The 15,968-nt window shown below is 35.8% G+C and overlaps 2 protein-coding genes across 2 annotated transcripts; both read right to left on the reverse strand.

The window, feature by feature from the left end:
* Positions 1 to 568: 568 nt before the first annotated feature.
* LOC116009687 (LRR receptor-like serine/threonine-protein kinase FEI 1) lies at positions 569 to 4,528 on the reverse strand. Its single transcript, XM_031248805.1, has 13 exons — positions 4,098 to 4,528; positions 3,778 to 3,913; positions 3,552 to 3,623; positions 3,349 to 3,420; positions 3,189 to 3,260; positions 3,031 to 3,102; positions 2,853 to 2,924; positions 2,667 to 2,773; positions 2,340 to 2,513; positions 1,924 to 2,256; positions 1,585 to 1,848; positions 1,142 to 1,275; positions 569 to 1,049 (listed from the first exon to the last, which is right to left on the reverse strand). Exons 1-13 carry the CDS (start codon positions 4,177 to 4,179, stop codon positions 825 to 827), a joined length of 1,815 nt encoding a protein of 604 aa, XP_031104665.1. The 5' UTR covers positions 4,180 to 4,528; the 3' UTR covers positions 569 to 824.
* Positions 4,529 to 10,078: 5,550 nt separating this feature from the next.
* LOC116010705 (protein NRT1/ PTR FAMILY 2.8) lies at positions 10,079 to 12,757 on the reverse strand. The gene is made up of 4 exons (XM_031250221.1): positions 12,658 to 12,757; positions 12,301 to 12,518; positions 11,357 to 12,091; positions 10,079 to 10,804 (listed from the first exon to the last, which is right to left on the reverse strand). Exons 1-4 carry the CDS (start codon positions 12,755 to 12,757, stop codon positions 10,079 to 10,081), a joined length of 1,779 nt encoding a protein of 592 aa, XP_031106081.1.
* Positions 12,758 to 15,968: the final 3,211 nt, after the last annotated feature.

Raw genomic sequence — 15,968 nt, forward strand, 5'->3', positions numbered from 1 at the left:
TTTTACTGGACAATTAATAAAGTAAATATATCTTTACGATGGGAATTCAAAGGTAAAACCTACCTATCATGTGCATGGATCATCCATTGAAGACTATTGTGTCATTTTACAATCCCAAAAGATTAATTTTCATCATGTAAGAGGTTGTGAAAAAATTACCCAAAAATAATATTTAAAGTAATCATTTCAAGGTATTAATACGAGTGAAATCTACTTCCAATTTGAGTATAGTCAAAGTGAATTCAAGATTTTATAAATGAGATATTTAATTTCATATAAATAATAAGTAAATAAGAAGTTAATTCTCAGAGTGTATTAGAAAAAATAGAATTGAAAAAGCAACTTTTAAGTAACCTTCTATCCACATTGAAAAGGAATGTAGTTGACAGTAATATAAATACAATTCAACTGTTTAGAAATTATGATCTAAACTCTCTTTCGAGCACTCCGAATGTTCATACAAAAATTGGCAAAACTAGAATATAAAAAATAGCAATAATTTGAAACTAGCAATAATAGTTTCATAAAAAAAAAAAAAAAATAGCAATAATTTGTGAACATAAATTCATTTTCAGACCAACATAAATAGTTATTACCCATTGTAGTTCCTTCACTGACAAAACCTTGTTGGCCCTTTAACATTGTCAACCTTAGTGAAAAGAAGCATTTAGGTTAGGATGATTAGAATCCAAAACAAATTCTCCTCTTATCTACATCACATCCATCATCAGCAAGAAATTGATATAAGCTTAGACCAGCAGCTAGCTAGCAGACAGAGAAGCATGACAACAACCTTAAATGTTCATCACAATTCACAAATGTGTTCAAGAATAATCCGAATGAGACTCGTAGAACTCGCTGGGGCAGGGCGACATCACCTCTTGCTCTAAGAACTGCAACACCTGCTGCATTGAAGGCCTTTCATCTGGATTGGCATCGGTGCATCTCGCTGCGATTTCTAGGATCGCTTCTACTGTCTCTATATCTGCATCGGTGCATCTTTTGTCTACCACGTCTTCAATTCGGTTCTCCTTCAGCAAGGTATTCATCTGCATATACATTTCGTGGTGTCAGTGGCTATTGTGTAACAATATTATGCAAAAGATGTATGTATGTGTTGTATGAGACAGACATGACATACCCAGCCAACAACATTTAGGCCTCGCTTTACAAATGTTGGATCGGTAGGCCTCTTCCCGGTGACAAGCTCCAATAGGAGAACACCGAAGCTGTAGACATCAGATTTTTCGGTGGCTCTTCCACTCTGCAAGTACTCTGCTCACCAAAACGTGTATAGGGCCATTAGCCTTTACTCAAATTGGTATTTTTTTTGGATGACGAGGGAAATCCTACAACCCTTTCGAGTGTGAATAAACCCCGTCTTGTGACCCTAGCCAGCAAAGGATCACAAAGAAGTAAACCAGCTTAGGTTACCCATAGCTGACCAGCTCAAACCAAGGGGGCAGGATTCGAACTCGTGACCTTTATGGTTACGAGCGTGGATCTCTTGCCATATTGGCTGGGGTTACCCCTAGATTGGTATATTTATATATATCAAACGAATTATTAGCAAATGTGCACAACCTGGAGCCAAATAACCAAAAGTTCCTGCAACCACGGTTGTTACATGACCATCCTCATCCACCAAAAGCTTGGCGAGGCCAAAGTCCGCAACATGAGGCTCTAGGTTCTCGTCCAGGAGTATGTTGCTTGATTTTATATCTCGGTGAACTATTCTAGGACTACAATCGTGGTGTAAGTATGCCAGTCCTCTTGCAGAACCAAGAGAGATTCTTAAACGTGCATTCCAGTTTAATGGTCTATCTTCATCCACATGTTGAGGTCGACCTAGACACGAAAACACAATAAATAAACAAATACACAAATTAACATTGAATGCCAAGGAAACCAGTGATTACATACCATGCAAGAAGTCATCCAAGCTTCCCATAGCCAAGTAATCATAGATCAGAAGCTTTGCACTAGGAAGACTGCAGTAGCCTCTGAGGTTAACCAAATTTATGTGTTTGACACTACCCAAGACCTCCAACTCCCTCTCGAAGACCTGGTCAGAACCTTCGCGATTCCGATCAATTCGTTTTACAGCAAATGTGCCACAATCATTCATAACCATTCGATAGACAGTGCCAAATCCTCCAGCACCAACGACATCTTCTTCATCGAGTGATTCAATCTTCTCTATAAGCTCACATGAAGGATACGGAAGATCACCGTGAAAAGTAATGAGCTTGGCACCTGTGGAATATTGGAGGTTAAAGAACAATACAAGTGAAATTGGGGAAAATTAATTGGAGACTTCAGTGATTCAATCTTCTCACTTGGTTCTTGATAAACTTGTTTTTTGACTTCCGTGTATCTCTTTGCTGCCCTTTCCTTCTTTGATACCGACCAAACCCATAGGAATACGAGGAGCACAATGAATACAACGCCTAAGGTAGACATTGCACCAATAACCACAGCTCTTATGTAATGAGATGGTTTCTTAACTGGGACTGAATAAACCAAATCAATTTACAACATATTAGTATACCTCAAAATCTCAAATGAAAGGTCAAGATTGAGTAATGTATTCATAGCCTTGGGATAAAATTCTTGAAACACCAGAAATTGTAATTTTGTAGTAGTAAAACACTATACATGATTACCTGATGCTTCATCGCTTTCAGCATGAGGCAGAACTGCAGGGAATCCCATTGATGTTTTACACGGCTTCAACACTTGTTGGCCGCACAAATCCAAATTCCCAATGAATCTAAGCATCATAACAACCTTTTTTTAATTTTCAATTCCCTAAGAGAAGAAAAGTATTACAAAGACATCAAGGGACTTACGATTTGCTTCCAAAGGTGCTAAGGGCTCCAACATCAGGGATCTCACCCGAGAAAAAGTTGGTGGACAAATTGCTGAAGTATTTTGCAGTGAACATATTATTAAATAGGCACAGAATTCCTTCATAGAACACTATGTATAGAAATAAAAAGCATTGTTAATCATCCAACTCCAACTTACAGATAACGGAGAAGTTTCAGCTTTCCAAGAGAAGAAGGTATAGCACCCCTGAGTGAATTGCTTGATAAATCCCTATATAACATTGAATTCAAATTCTTGATCACGGTGAGTTAATCATCAAAATCATTCATAAACAGCTTACAGCATAGATATCTTACAATATGTTAAGCATAGAAAGGTTCCCAATGTTCGAAGGTATGCCTCCTTGAAGATAGTTAGCCCGAAGATACCTATAGCCACAAACAATTTCACCTTTGTTACAAGTTCTCCGATGTCATTTCGCTATACCCCTCAAAACTGAATGGTTTTGGCACTTACACTGCTCTCAATTCAGTACAACCGCCAATCTCATTCGGAATTACACCATGTAGGTTATTCTGGTGAAGCGCCCTGGTTTTAAAGTGAAAATAAGAAGTTTTACTACCAAAATAATGCACACTAAAATATATTTCCTCTGAAGATTAAGCATCACTGCAAAAATTGAAATTTTAATTTCTATTTATGAACATTAATGAACTTACAGCCTTTGTAATCTATCGAGTTTACCAATGCTGGGGGATATGATTCCACCAAGTTGCATATAAGGTAAGTTGCTGAAATCCCAAAGATAAAAAGGAAAAAGAATAAGAACTAGTTCAGTTGTCCTAAGAAACAGATAAAACCATGAAAATAGCATAGCTAGTTGAGACCAAAAAAAAAAACACACACACACACACACACACACAAAGGGTGAAAGGAATAGCATACATAGAGATGACTCTTTGTTCAATTTGATGGCAAGAAATGCCAGTCCATGTACAAGGAGTTGCATCAGAGTCTCTCCAGTTACTCAGAACATTTCTGGTGTCATTCAGAGTGGCCTTGAGTTCCAACAGTGCAACACCTTCATAAAAACAACAAACAAGTATCAAGCCACGTAAAGATTTCAACTTTTCTTAGCTCAAAAGCATATTTTAAGCAAACAATCATAAAAACAAGCCCCACAAACAGATCTTTATAGAACACCTCAGGAAAAATGAACCAAAACATAAAGAGGGAGAATAAGAAAAAAAGTAAAACGGGCATACCATCAGGGTTGAGAGCAAGAGAGATTCTGCTGAAAAGGGTTGCTCTCAAAATCGCTGAGAAGATCAAAACCCAAATACCCATTTTGGTTTCTTGAAAAAAAAAAATGGCACTCTTTTTCAAAATTTTAAGAGGTTTTTGAATCGAGTTTCAAAAGTGTACCCTCTCTTCGGAGAACAGTATTATCTGGCCTCTGGGTATTGTGCAGAGAAGCCCACCAACCAAAAAAGCTTGGCAGGGAGTGAAATAGGGGTGTTTTTGAGGGGGTCAGGGTTAGTCTTGAATCATAGCGGTGGGGTTTCCAAAAGAGTAAATGTAATTGATATCATTTACAACCCTTACTCTGAAAAATCCCCCATAATTATAATTAAGATAAGAGATCTGAGAAGAAAGACCACTTTCAAAGAAGTATAGAAAGTTGTGCAGTGGAGAGAGAGAGAGTAGCCGTTGTCTAGTTCAAAATGTGTACAAGAGAAGAGGCAGTACCCTCGCGCGTCAAGAATGCTTCACACTCGCTACTTTTATAAACAATTTTTTTATTTTTTGAAGACTAAACAATTTTTTTATAAACAATTTTAAACGAATTCTAGTGGATGAACTCTCAAATTTTACTTTTTCATTTTTACTCTGTGATGTAACAAATAAGAATAAAGTATTGTTATCACATGGGTCCCACTTCAAGGATTTGTGAGATGAAATAGAAGTTGAAGTAAGAAATGGGAAACTGGGAGTACATGCAGTATTTTTCCAATTTTAACTTTCATTTTATATTTTTTTTTTGTGTCTGAGCATATTTTTTTTTCCACTGCTCAAATGCTCAATAAAGTAAAGTCACAAGAAGTCTTACTATAGCGACGGGTGGAAATTTGATTTTCACGGAAGATATGAGAGCTAAAGTCCAAAAAATTACTCAGAAGTAATGAAGATTTCTTGTGTGCATAATGTACAAGCAGGGGTATGAAGTAAAGATTGATTGGGCAACTTGCCACCTTTGAGCAAAATTTATGGAGACTTAAAGATTAGTCTAAGAAACCTAATATATCAAAAATAAATAAATAAATAAAATCATACATATTGAATCCATATACCAAGGTAAGTTATAATAAGAATATATCGAAATTTATTTTTTATTTTTCTAATTTCTTTTTGTATAAACGAAATTAATGTATAAAAAATAAATGATTAATAATTTTTAACTAAGATTATTTTCACTGACATTTTTGTCATTTCTTAATGAACCTAAAAATTCATTAAGTTAATACTATAGGTTTATTAATTCAACAAATTTATTATGTCACTATTATAAATTCGTCACTATTGTAAATTCTTTACATAAATACTAAAAGTTTATTAAATTACTACTGCAAATTCATTAATATGTTTAATTAAACTTAAAGAAACTGATGTCATGAAAAGTTTCTCAACTCTATAAAAATTGGCAAAAACTTGTGTGAGACCGTCTCATCATTAGACGGGTTGGGTCGAGTCGGGTCAATATGCAAATGTAACACTTGTATGCACAAATGTCATACTTATATGCTCAAATGCAATACTAATAATGAATAAAATTTTTGTTACTTATAAGGGTAAATGTAATACTTTTAAGGTAAATACAATACTTTTACATTTCGATTAAAAAGTATTACATTTTTCCTCAAAAGTATTATATTTGCCCTTATAAGTAAGGGAGACTTGTCAACATTACTTATTATGAAAAATGTATTACTTTTTATTTTATAAGTAACAAAAATTATATTCTTGATTAGTGTTATATTTGAGCATATAAGTATGACATTTGCATGGTGCGTTGACCCGACCCGACCCGTCTCACGAATAAGGATTCCTGAGACAGTCTCACACAAGTGTGACCCATAAAAATTATACCAAACAAGTTCACCTTATAGTTAAAAACAAAAAACAAAAAGAAAAACAAAAACAAAAAAAAACAAGTATGGAGTAATAAAGTAATATGAACTACTATACGTAAAAAAAAACAAGTATGGAGTAATAAAGTATATGAACTACTATACGTAGAAATAACTGTAGGTAAATAATCCGAAAAGCAAAATACTCAAATATTAAATAATCCTTTTGTATTCAAAAAAAAAAAAAAAATCCTTTTATTTCACTGACACTTGTGAATAAGATACTTTTGAATAAGATACTTTTACAGTCTAGTGGTATCCAGTAATGGCATTTGGTTGCTCCCTATGTTGAAGGGGGCAGGTTCGAGCCTCAGTGGAGGCGATGTGACTCTTTCTGCTTCAGTAATACTAAAAATAAATATTTAATAATCAAGTAATAAATTCTTAAAAACAGAATTTCCTTTTTTTATGACGATGATAGCTCACAATTACTATCTAAGAGTGTATACATCGCTCGTGTATAATAACATGTAATTAAGAATCAAACGTGTAACATTCTAATACAAAAATTCGTGTATAATAACATGTAATTAAGAATCAAACGTGTAACATTCTAATACAAAAATTATGTTTTACTCATTGAGCCACAGGCCTCAAAATCGCTTTATATGGGGAAACTACATTAATGTAGCACATGAGACAATGGGCTTTGGTAGTGTGCTAAGAGACAAAGATGCATGGCAGATTTACTGCAGCAAGAGGCATCCAGTGGAATGGCACCTACTCACGGGGAATCACTCAACTGGATAAAGTCCTCGTAGAAACAGACTTTTTCACGGTGGTCAAGACTCAGAGTGTACATCAAAATGAAGGAGAGTTCTACTTTAATTTAACTATTATTGATGTAAAAAAAATTATTGAGCAATTTCTCTCAAGTGTTTTTATTATTTGTCAAATGATCAGCGAATCAGACGACTCACATTACCACTAAGCAATCCGTTTTTAGAGCTGATTATTTGGAGTGGTTCGATAATCCCCTTATCTTTGTAATGTTCTGACTTTGGACTGGATTAAATGAAGCTTCTGGTTTGTTTTCAACAAAAAATAAATAAATAAATTGGCACCAACGTGGACCTTTTGTATTGATGCATAAAATGGTAGGTAGCAAAACCAAATCAGTTTTTTATTATTTTAAAAGAGGGAATCTTGGTGCCATGTTGACCATTGCTCAATGCTCACTACAATCTTCCGTAATCCATGATAGCAACTTAGCAAGTACTCCACCCATAATTATGTTTGCCAAGTCCTAAACTCCTAGTGTCCTATTTAATACTCCAGTCGAGACATTTATGCTGATTCGGAGACTTGATTATAATTATTTTTAATCCAATGATATTAAATTTAGTATTTAATATATGTAAAATTTATATATTTAGAAATTAGAGTTAATTCTATTCGAGGATGAAAACTGTAGGTTTGTATTAACAGAACTTAATGGGAGGAGTACATGCATAGGAATATATATATATATTTTTTTTGAAAATACATAGGAATATATATAATACAAGAGAAATCATAGGAAGACTAGGATAGGGAGACTAGGATAAGTAATCATAGTCTGACTCAAATACTAAAGTCCTAATACTCCCTCTCAAGCACATGGCATGTCGGTAACCTGTAGCTTGTCTCTAAAAAAAAAAAGAAAATATTGATCCAGGTAGAGCTTTTGTAAATATGTCAGCAAGTTAATCTTTTGTAGAGATGAAGTTGACTTGAATATCTCCTGAGGCAACTCTGTCTCTAACAAAGTGATAATCGATTTCCACATGTTTTGTACGAGCATGAAAAATAGGATTGGAACACATGTATGTTGCACTAAGATTATCACACCACAACTTGGGAGTTGATATACCTGGCACGTGTAGTTCTCGAAGAAGAGAAACAATCCATACTACCTCAACACAGACATCTGCTAGAGCTTTGTATTTTGCCTCGGTAGATGGTCTGGCAACTGTTCTTTGTTTCTTGCAGACCCAAGACACAAGGTTCGTACCAAGGAAAACAACATAGCCACTTGTGAATTTTCTATCTTGAGGATATCTAGCCTAGTCAGAGTCAGAAAAGACATGTAGCTCCCTATAGAAAGACTTTTATATCTGGAGGCCATAGGATAGGGTGCCTTTAACATACCTTAAGACTCGTTTGAGTTGTTCCCAGTGTGAAGTTGTTGGAGCATGCATATATTGACAGAGTTGGTTGACTGCCAATTCAAGGATAGATGAGTCACAGTCAAGTACTACAATGCACTAGCTAGACTTTTGTACTATGTAAGATTATCATACAGTTGTGCAGTTGTGAGAATGTCATTCATGTAGCGAGTTTGAGACTGTATGATGCCATCATCACATTTAACAGTTTCAATGCCAAGAAAAAAAAGCAGATTCACCAAGATCTCTAATCTTGAATGTAGTAGACAATTTAGAAATTAAATGCGTCACCAGAGTCTGATCATTGCCCATCACAAGAATGTTATCAACATCTACGAGAAGATACACATAAGCAAAATCCTAAGAGTAGTAAAACAATGACACATTTGTTTTTTATACTTGAAATCCAATAGAGAGTAAGAACGTATGTAAACAATTAAACTAGGCCCGTGGGTTTTTGTTTTTTTTTTTTGGAAGTATATTTGAATTGCATCCCTACAAACTTTTTGAATCTACAAAAGTCTTGATGATTGAATATACCCATTTAAAAGTCTTTTAAATGGTGAAATGAAATCCCATTGGTAATCCCTATTTGTATCAATTTTTTTTGGAAATGCATAATGATCATAACTATAGATTTAGTGTTTAAGTGGTTATATCATTGAAATAATCCACACAAACAACTAAGAAAAATAGATTAACAAAATAATGGAGCAAAAAGTACTAAGAGTTGTTTAATTTGTGTAACTAACATAAACAAATATTGTATGTGTTTTAAAAGATGAGTAATGTTATCTACCTCTCCAAAATTTTCACATCCAATTTTCCCCTACTTATCTGACCTTTTTTAATTTGACAATTAATTTTTTTTAATTAATGGTGGGATCACCCAATTCATGGGCACTAATGATTTTAAGCCACATTGAGGAGAAAATATCTGGATTGTTTACCAAAATGAAAAAATGGAGGATTTTCTGAAAAAAACATAGAATTGGAGGGGTGGAAGAGTAGTAAATGAAAAACTTGTTTACTAAAATTATCTCTCCACTTGCCTAACTCCTCTTCATTCTCCAACTTCATGTACTCCCTCTGTCCCATTTTACCTGTCCTATTTACTATTTATTGGTCAAACCAATTCTTTCTTCTTTGCTTATTTTCTTTAGTAATTTTTTATTATTTTTAAATTTAATTTTTTGTGTTTAATAGTACTTTTAATGTAGTTTCTAAATATATAAATCTTATATATTAATGCTAAACTTAATAATATGAAAAATTAGATTAAAAATTACTTCAGTCAAGCCTCGTTAAACGAACCAGACAACCATTTTGGGACGGAGGTAGTATAATTTTGGAGAAAGAAAATATGCACGTGAATAGTGTTGGGTGAGAGTGGTCTATGCTTCGAATCCCGTTATTATTCTTTTCGTTATATTATTATCTTTTATTTTTTTTTAAATTTTACCTTTTTCCTCCTCCTTAATGCACATAGATTTATTATTATTATTATTATCTTTGTTGTACAAAATGAAATCAGAAAATTAGATAAATGAAAAAGTTGAGGAATAGAGAATGAAAATTAGAAAATTGGAGAAATGAAAAAACAGAGAAATGAAGTAAATGACATCGTAACTTCCCTTAAAAATATATATATTTATTAGGAAAATGATTTTTTTTTCTCCTAATTTTTACCTTCCAACTTTCCCCTCACGATATTGCTTCCATTGGGTGCTAAACTACTAATGAATTGGCTAATCTAAACCCACCACTAACTAATAAATAAATTTAGCTACCAATTACACGATGACACCCAATAGAAGAAATTTAAAGAGAAAATACAGGAAGATCAGAGTTTGTAGCATTGCTCTATTTTTTAATTGAAGGCATGCATTGCACATTTTCACACAAAGTGCGTTAAGCAGAGGCCCTATGCGACCCAGTTTCTTCATCTCTTTGCTCCAAGTTTCTGGTCAAACGCCAACTGGAATCCTCCATGGCTCCAGCCTCAGTAGCGTCGTCCATTTTACAAGTAACAAACTTGCTAGCAAACAAGGTGTAATACAGGAAGTTCAAGACGGCAATGGCGGCGATAATGTAGTAGTAATACTCTAATCTGTTCTTGTTGAGATCGTGGCCGCCTAGCCAGGGAGTGGGGCCAGTTTTGACGGTGATGGCGTGAATGACGTTGACGATCAAGGAGCTGAGGTAGCTGGAGAAGGAGAGGGAGAGAAAGAAGACGGAGCCGCCCAGGCTGCGGAGGGCCTCCGGGATTTGGGTGGTGAAGAATTCCATGATGGCGACGGCGGCGAGGGCCTCCGTCATGCCGGAGAGGACGAACTGCGGGAGCAGCAGCGCGATGGTGAGCGGGGACTCGAACGTGTGGTGTTTCAGGGCGGAGGATCGGCGCTTCTCCTCCACCACGCCCGCCGCCACCATGCAGAGGATGGAGGTCACGATGCCGGCGCTGATTTTCTGGCCCGGCGTCATTCTCACGTCCCGGTTCAGGATTTTCCGGAAGGAGACGATGTAGAGCCGCTCGTACACCAGAATCCAGAGGGTCAGGGCGATCATGGAGGTTATCCCCATCCAGGCTGGGGGCACCTGGAAATGCGACCCGATTGCTCTGTTCATCTGAATAGCCTGGCATAAACAAATCAAATACTTTACATTCGACTCAATTCGAAGTTATATATTATATATGATGAGAACCGACCTTAATGTACAAATCTGCAAACTACAGAAGTATGACACCGCAACTATTATATGAAGGCACTGTATTGGACACAAATGCTTAATGTAATATGCAAATTACTGAACACCACAACTACTATGTGAATGCACTGCACTATACACAAATACAAGCCAGCTGTTGCCCTGTAGTAGTTCTGTGCAATTCTTCAGTGGTTCGCAAGTTATGGTTCAAACTACTGAAGGATTACATCACAACTACTACATGAATGCACTGCATGCATTGGACACAAATGCATGCGAGCCATTGCTGTGTAGTGGTTCTGTGCTATTCTTCAGTAATTCGCAAGTTATGGTTGATTCGCATCGCATATATATATATATATATATATATATATATATATATAACATTTTGAATTCGAATATTCGAATTGAACCAAATACGAATGTAAGTGAATTCAAATAGTAACCTATTTAATTAGATTCAATTCGTTTACTCTTTACCTGGAGGTTCCCGAAGGAGCCCTGCTGGTCCATCACCACAAAGCACCCCAAACCCGAAATCCAAACCGGGAGAATCCCAAACAAGCACTTCAATTGCTCCACTTGATTAACGCTACAAAGCCTCCACGTGTTCCTCGGAACCCCCTCCTCATCCAGTTCATCCTCGTCGACAATCACCGCCGCCTTATTGAGAAACATGAACCGTTCTGTCTTGGGCAACTTGGGCTTCTCCGCGGGCGGGTCGTAGAACGACCCCTCCCCCAACTCAACATGCCTCTTGCGGATAGAGGCTACTACGACTTTAGCCAGGTCCACGAACACACTGCCCTGCGGCTTCTTATACACGTAGGCGTGGCGGCCGAGCAAGAATATGGTTAACGACAATACCAGGCAAAAAGTGGGGATAGCGAACCCGATGGTCCAGCTCATTTCCGTCTGGATATAAATCACGCCCGTGAGGACTATCAAGAGCGCAATGGTGAATGAGAAATACCACCAATTGATGAAGCTCTCGAGTTGCGCCCTGCCCTTGGGCGTGTCGGTGTCGAATTGGTCCGCCCCGAAGGCGATGTTGCAGGGCCTAATCCCGCCGGAGCCCAGTGACAGTAACGCTAAACCTGTGTAGAGAATGGCAAGCTGCCACCCGTAGGGTTGTTGGCAATTCTCGGATTGGTTGTGGCATGCCGGTGGCCTTAGCGAAGATAAACCTGCGGTTAAGGTTACAGTTCCCATACCCTGCATCCACGACACACAAATAATTATTAAACATGTGTAGAACAGTTTTTCTGGATTCAAGTTCTGTTTGATATGTCTAGTTGATAGCTGAAAAACTGTTAATAGCTAATATGTTAACTAATTAAAATTAAAATATTTTCTTTTATGCCTAGTACTAATTTTGATTAACTACTCTATTAGGATTTTGATTAACAATGTCTAGTACGTACCATAAGAGAGCAAAGTGAGCCAAAGAAGAGTGTAAGAAATCTGCCCAAATACGCATCAGAGACAAAGGCTCCGCCCAAAGTTGAGATGTTGGAAGTCCCATTCCATATAGTAACAACGTTAACCAAAAAAACTCCTTCCAAATTGTACTTCGTACGTAAATACACTGTCATGTTCGCAATCAAACTCATAGACGCCAACTTCTCGAACGATTCATTTGCTTCAATTCATGAACATAAACACCAAAATAAGAAAATCAAACCTGACGAAGTAATTCATATCAATATCCCAATGAGTGGGTAAAATTAAACTTTATTAATTTCACTAAAACTAATTATAATAATGCAAATATTAATTACCAAGAATATACATTATGGCTTTCCATCCTCCCCGTGATCTTGTTGGCATAGACGTGATGGGTTCCTCTTCTGTTGTTACAGAATCGCTTCTGATCTCCATTTCTCTCTCTTCCCCCTTACTCTCTGATGAACACATTATGCTTACGTGAACACATACAAAGGACTATATTATATATGTATGCATGTTTATAGGATCTTGAAGACTTTGTCAACAAAACAGGCCAGTACAGTATATACAAGAAAGTTAAGCCTACCTAATACCTTAAACTTTCAAGGCAATTATTTAGCTCCTTATCAAGGCATTTGTTTACGCTTCAATGCGTACAAAGTATCTATCAGCACATTTAATTTTCTTATTCAACATATGAAAACATAACGGTCAGGACCGGTCCTGAACAAGGGCAGGCGGGGCGACCGCACAAGGCCCATGTTTGAATGGTCCATTCATATATATATATATATATATATATATATACATACATATATATATATATATATATATATATATATATATATATATATATATATATAAAATCTTTTAATGTGTAATATAATTTTTTTGGATAATGAATTCTGTGATTTCTGCCATTCTGGAATATATATAATTTTTGAATCATAATTATATATAAAATTATCTGCCATTTTGGAATATATATATATATATATATATATATATATATATATATATATATATATATATATATATATATGTATATTGTTGATGAAGGTGTTGTTAAAGACAACAATTTGCCTTTTAGGGGAAAGAATTATTGTTGATGAAGGGATTGTTAAAGACTCCACTCAAAGACAACAATATCATTTTTGCCTTTTTCTTAAAAAATAATGGTTTAGAGGGGAAAAAATTGTTGTTGATGAATGCATTGTTAAATACCTCCATGCAAAAACAATAATTTATAATTGTTTTCCTTTTCATTATTAAAGACAACAATTTTTTTGAGGGAAAATTTGTTGTTGATGAAAGGGTTTTTTACGTACTTGAAGACCTCCGTTCAAAGACACATTGTCTTTTTTTGGTAAAGACAACATTTTTTTACCGTTGTCATGTATTTGTTGTCTTTGTTGGAATTTAACATTATAACAATGCATGGTTTAAAATAATCGTTGTCATTATAATCGATATATAACAATGGTTTTGCATAGTTGTCTTATTTACTAAAATTGTTCTAACTTTAGAATTTGAAGTGTGGTCTTTAACATGTTTGTAAGCATATGCAATATAATAGTTTATCCAAACACCATAAATACAAAAAGCAAAAAAATCAAAATTAAATTCATACAAATAAGTCAAATATTTCAAAATGCAACGAAAATGACATAACAATATAGTACTGTAATAAAATGAATCTATGGTATAGAATCCAATGAACCTGAGTATCACAACGTACAGTAGAGACTAGACTTGGAACATAAGTTGGATCAACAGTCAAAGTGTCGCTGTACTGTCTTAGTACTTATTTGTATTGGCCCTTCGTTTGATGAAGTAAACCTGAGAGTCACCCCGTGTAGAAATCAGCAATCCTATAAGCATTGATGTAATTGCGCGATCTAATATTGCTTTTAATTTGATGATAATAAATTAGGGTGTGTTTGGTTCGTACATGGGAATGTGATTCAAATACTTGATAATGATAATGAGTTTAATTTTGGTGAAAGTATTATACATGTTTGGTAGTAGGGTGGAATTGAAATGATTACTAATATTGTTGTTTGATTATGTATGATCATATAATAGGAATAAATGTTTTAAAAATACAAGAACAAAAAATCAAGACAATTTATTCAAATATAAAGACATCAAAAGCACCAATATGAAAAAATTGTTAAGAAATAATATTACGAAAATAATATTTCCATAAAATAACAAGCACAAAAATACGAAAGCAATTTCTGGACAAAGGTAAGCTTGAGTCATGTACTTACTACATTGTCCTTAAAACCTTATTTGCTACCTCCCTTGGTGCTAGGAGCGTTGTAGCCTAGGTTTCCCAGGATAAAACAAGCTTTGATTTCTAGTTTGAGCACTCAAACTTCGAAACCCAGCGAACAAGAACAATGGCCTGAACACAGTATGCAAAGAAAGGAGTAGAAGCAGATTATCGAGAGAGAAAAGTTTATTTTCATTACGTGTAAATCCGCTGCTTCTACCATCAACTTATATAGGAGTTGCTGGATTTAATAGCATTCAATCGTAGTAGTTAATCTGATCATAAACTCAGCCTTGTAACCCCTGTAACGGTAGACCACTACCTGAGAATTGATTCAGATAATAAAAATTGGAATTAACCCGGAATTAATTGCGTAACAGATGAATCAAGACTTGAAAGGTCACTACTCGAATCGTACCCGAGGCGAAACGAGACCACAAGGAGTTACACCGAGGTGATCAAATTACACGAATGGACTACTATTCGACCAATGATTCGGGCTACGGAAGGCCGAACCATTACGCGAGTCGTGCAACTAGAAGCCCGAGCCAGTCACAAGTCCTGGCCGAGGACTAGAGGCCGAACGATTAAGTCCTCGGGTCCTGGCCGAATCAAGAGGCTTCGCGTTGGAAAAATGTGCGAAAATTTGGCATAACTAACTTAGGCCGAGGACTAGAGGCCGAACCATTAAGTCCTCGGGTCCTGGCCGAATCAAGAGGCTTCGCGTTGGAAAAATGTGCGAAAATTTGGCATAACTAACTTAGGTCGCAAGGCCAGCTAATTTTCTGAGCGACATTCGTGCCCGCAAGCGCCGACGCACACGAGACAAGCCTTTTCAGGCTCATTTTGGGATTTAATTTGCACCCCCCTTGCGCGCGAAAGAGAGCTTCTATGCTATACAATTCACTAAGCCTAAGAAAGGCTCTTGTATAAATAGTGGTGTAAACCCACTTCCCAAACCAATGTGGGACAAAGCCAAGCTTTCCCACCATTTTTCCAACTCAAATGGGTCAACTTTGAGAACCAATTTCTCATTCACCTATTATTCGTTTTGTGCGTACAATATATCAATCTCTTCGTCTAACTACGAAGAACCCGAATCCACTTTGACCCGACCCAAATCGGAAGTGGACCACACATTTATTTGTACCACAAAATAGCCACTTAAATTGCCATTTTTATGCTATTTTCCAACAAAAATAAATAAATAAAAACAAAAAGCTAAAAGCACTAATCCAAACTTAAAAATCAAAAAAACCAATTAGGAGGAAAATAATGGAATGAAACTCTTATTTGATTAGGGAATGTGTTTTTTTTCTTTTTTTTTAATGTATTTTTTCCGGGTGCCACTAGACCACAAGGTTT

The sequence above is a fragment of the Ipomoea triloba genome, chromosome 2 (assembly GCF_003576645.1).
Source record: "Ipomoea triloba cultivar NCNSP0323 chromosome 2, ASM357664v1".
NCBI classification, from domain to species: domain Eukaryota; kingdom Viridiplantae; phylum Streptophyta; class Magnoliopsida; order Solanales; family Convolvulaceae; genus Ipomoea; species Ipomoea triloba.

Bases quoted from the DNA above. Each gene is read 5' to 3' on its own strand.
- LOC116009687 (XM_031248805.1), bottom strand. From the start codon at position 4,179: ATGGGTATTTGGGTTTTGATCTTCTCAGCGATTTTGAGAGCAACCCTT. The intron at 3,914-4,097 runs GTATGCCCGTTT...GTTTTTATGAAG, and splicing joins TCTTGCTCTCAACCCTGATG to GTGTTGCACTGTTGGAACTC. The intron at 2,257-2,339 runs GTGAGAAGATTG...AATATTCCACAG, and splicing joins ACAAGTTTATCAAGAACCAA to GTGCCAAGCTCATTACTTTT.
- LOC116010705 (XM_031250221.1), bottom strand. From the start codon at position 12,757: ATGGAGATCAGAAGCGATTCTGTAACAACAGAAGAGGAACCCATCACG. The intron at 12,092-12,300 runs GTACGTACTAGA...TCGTGGATGCAG, and splicing joins GCTCACTTTGCTCTCTTATG to GGTATGGGAACTGTAACCTT. The intron at 10,805-11,356 runs GTAAAGAGTAAA...TGTTTATGCCAG, and splicing joins GCTCCTTCGGGAACCTCCAG to GCTATTCAGATGAACAGAGC.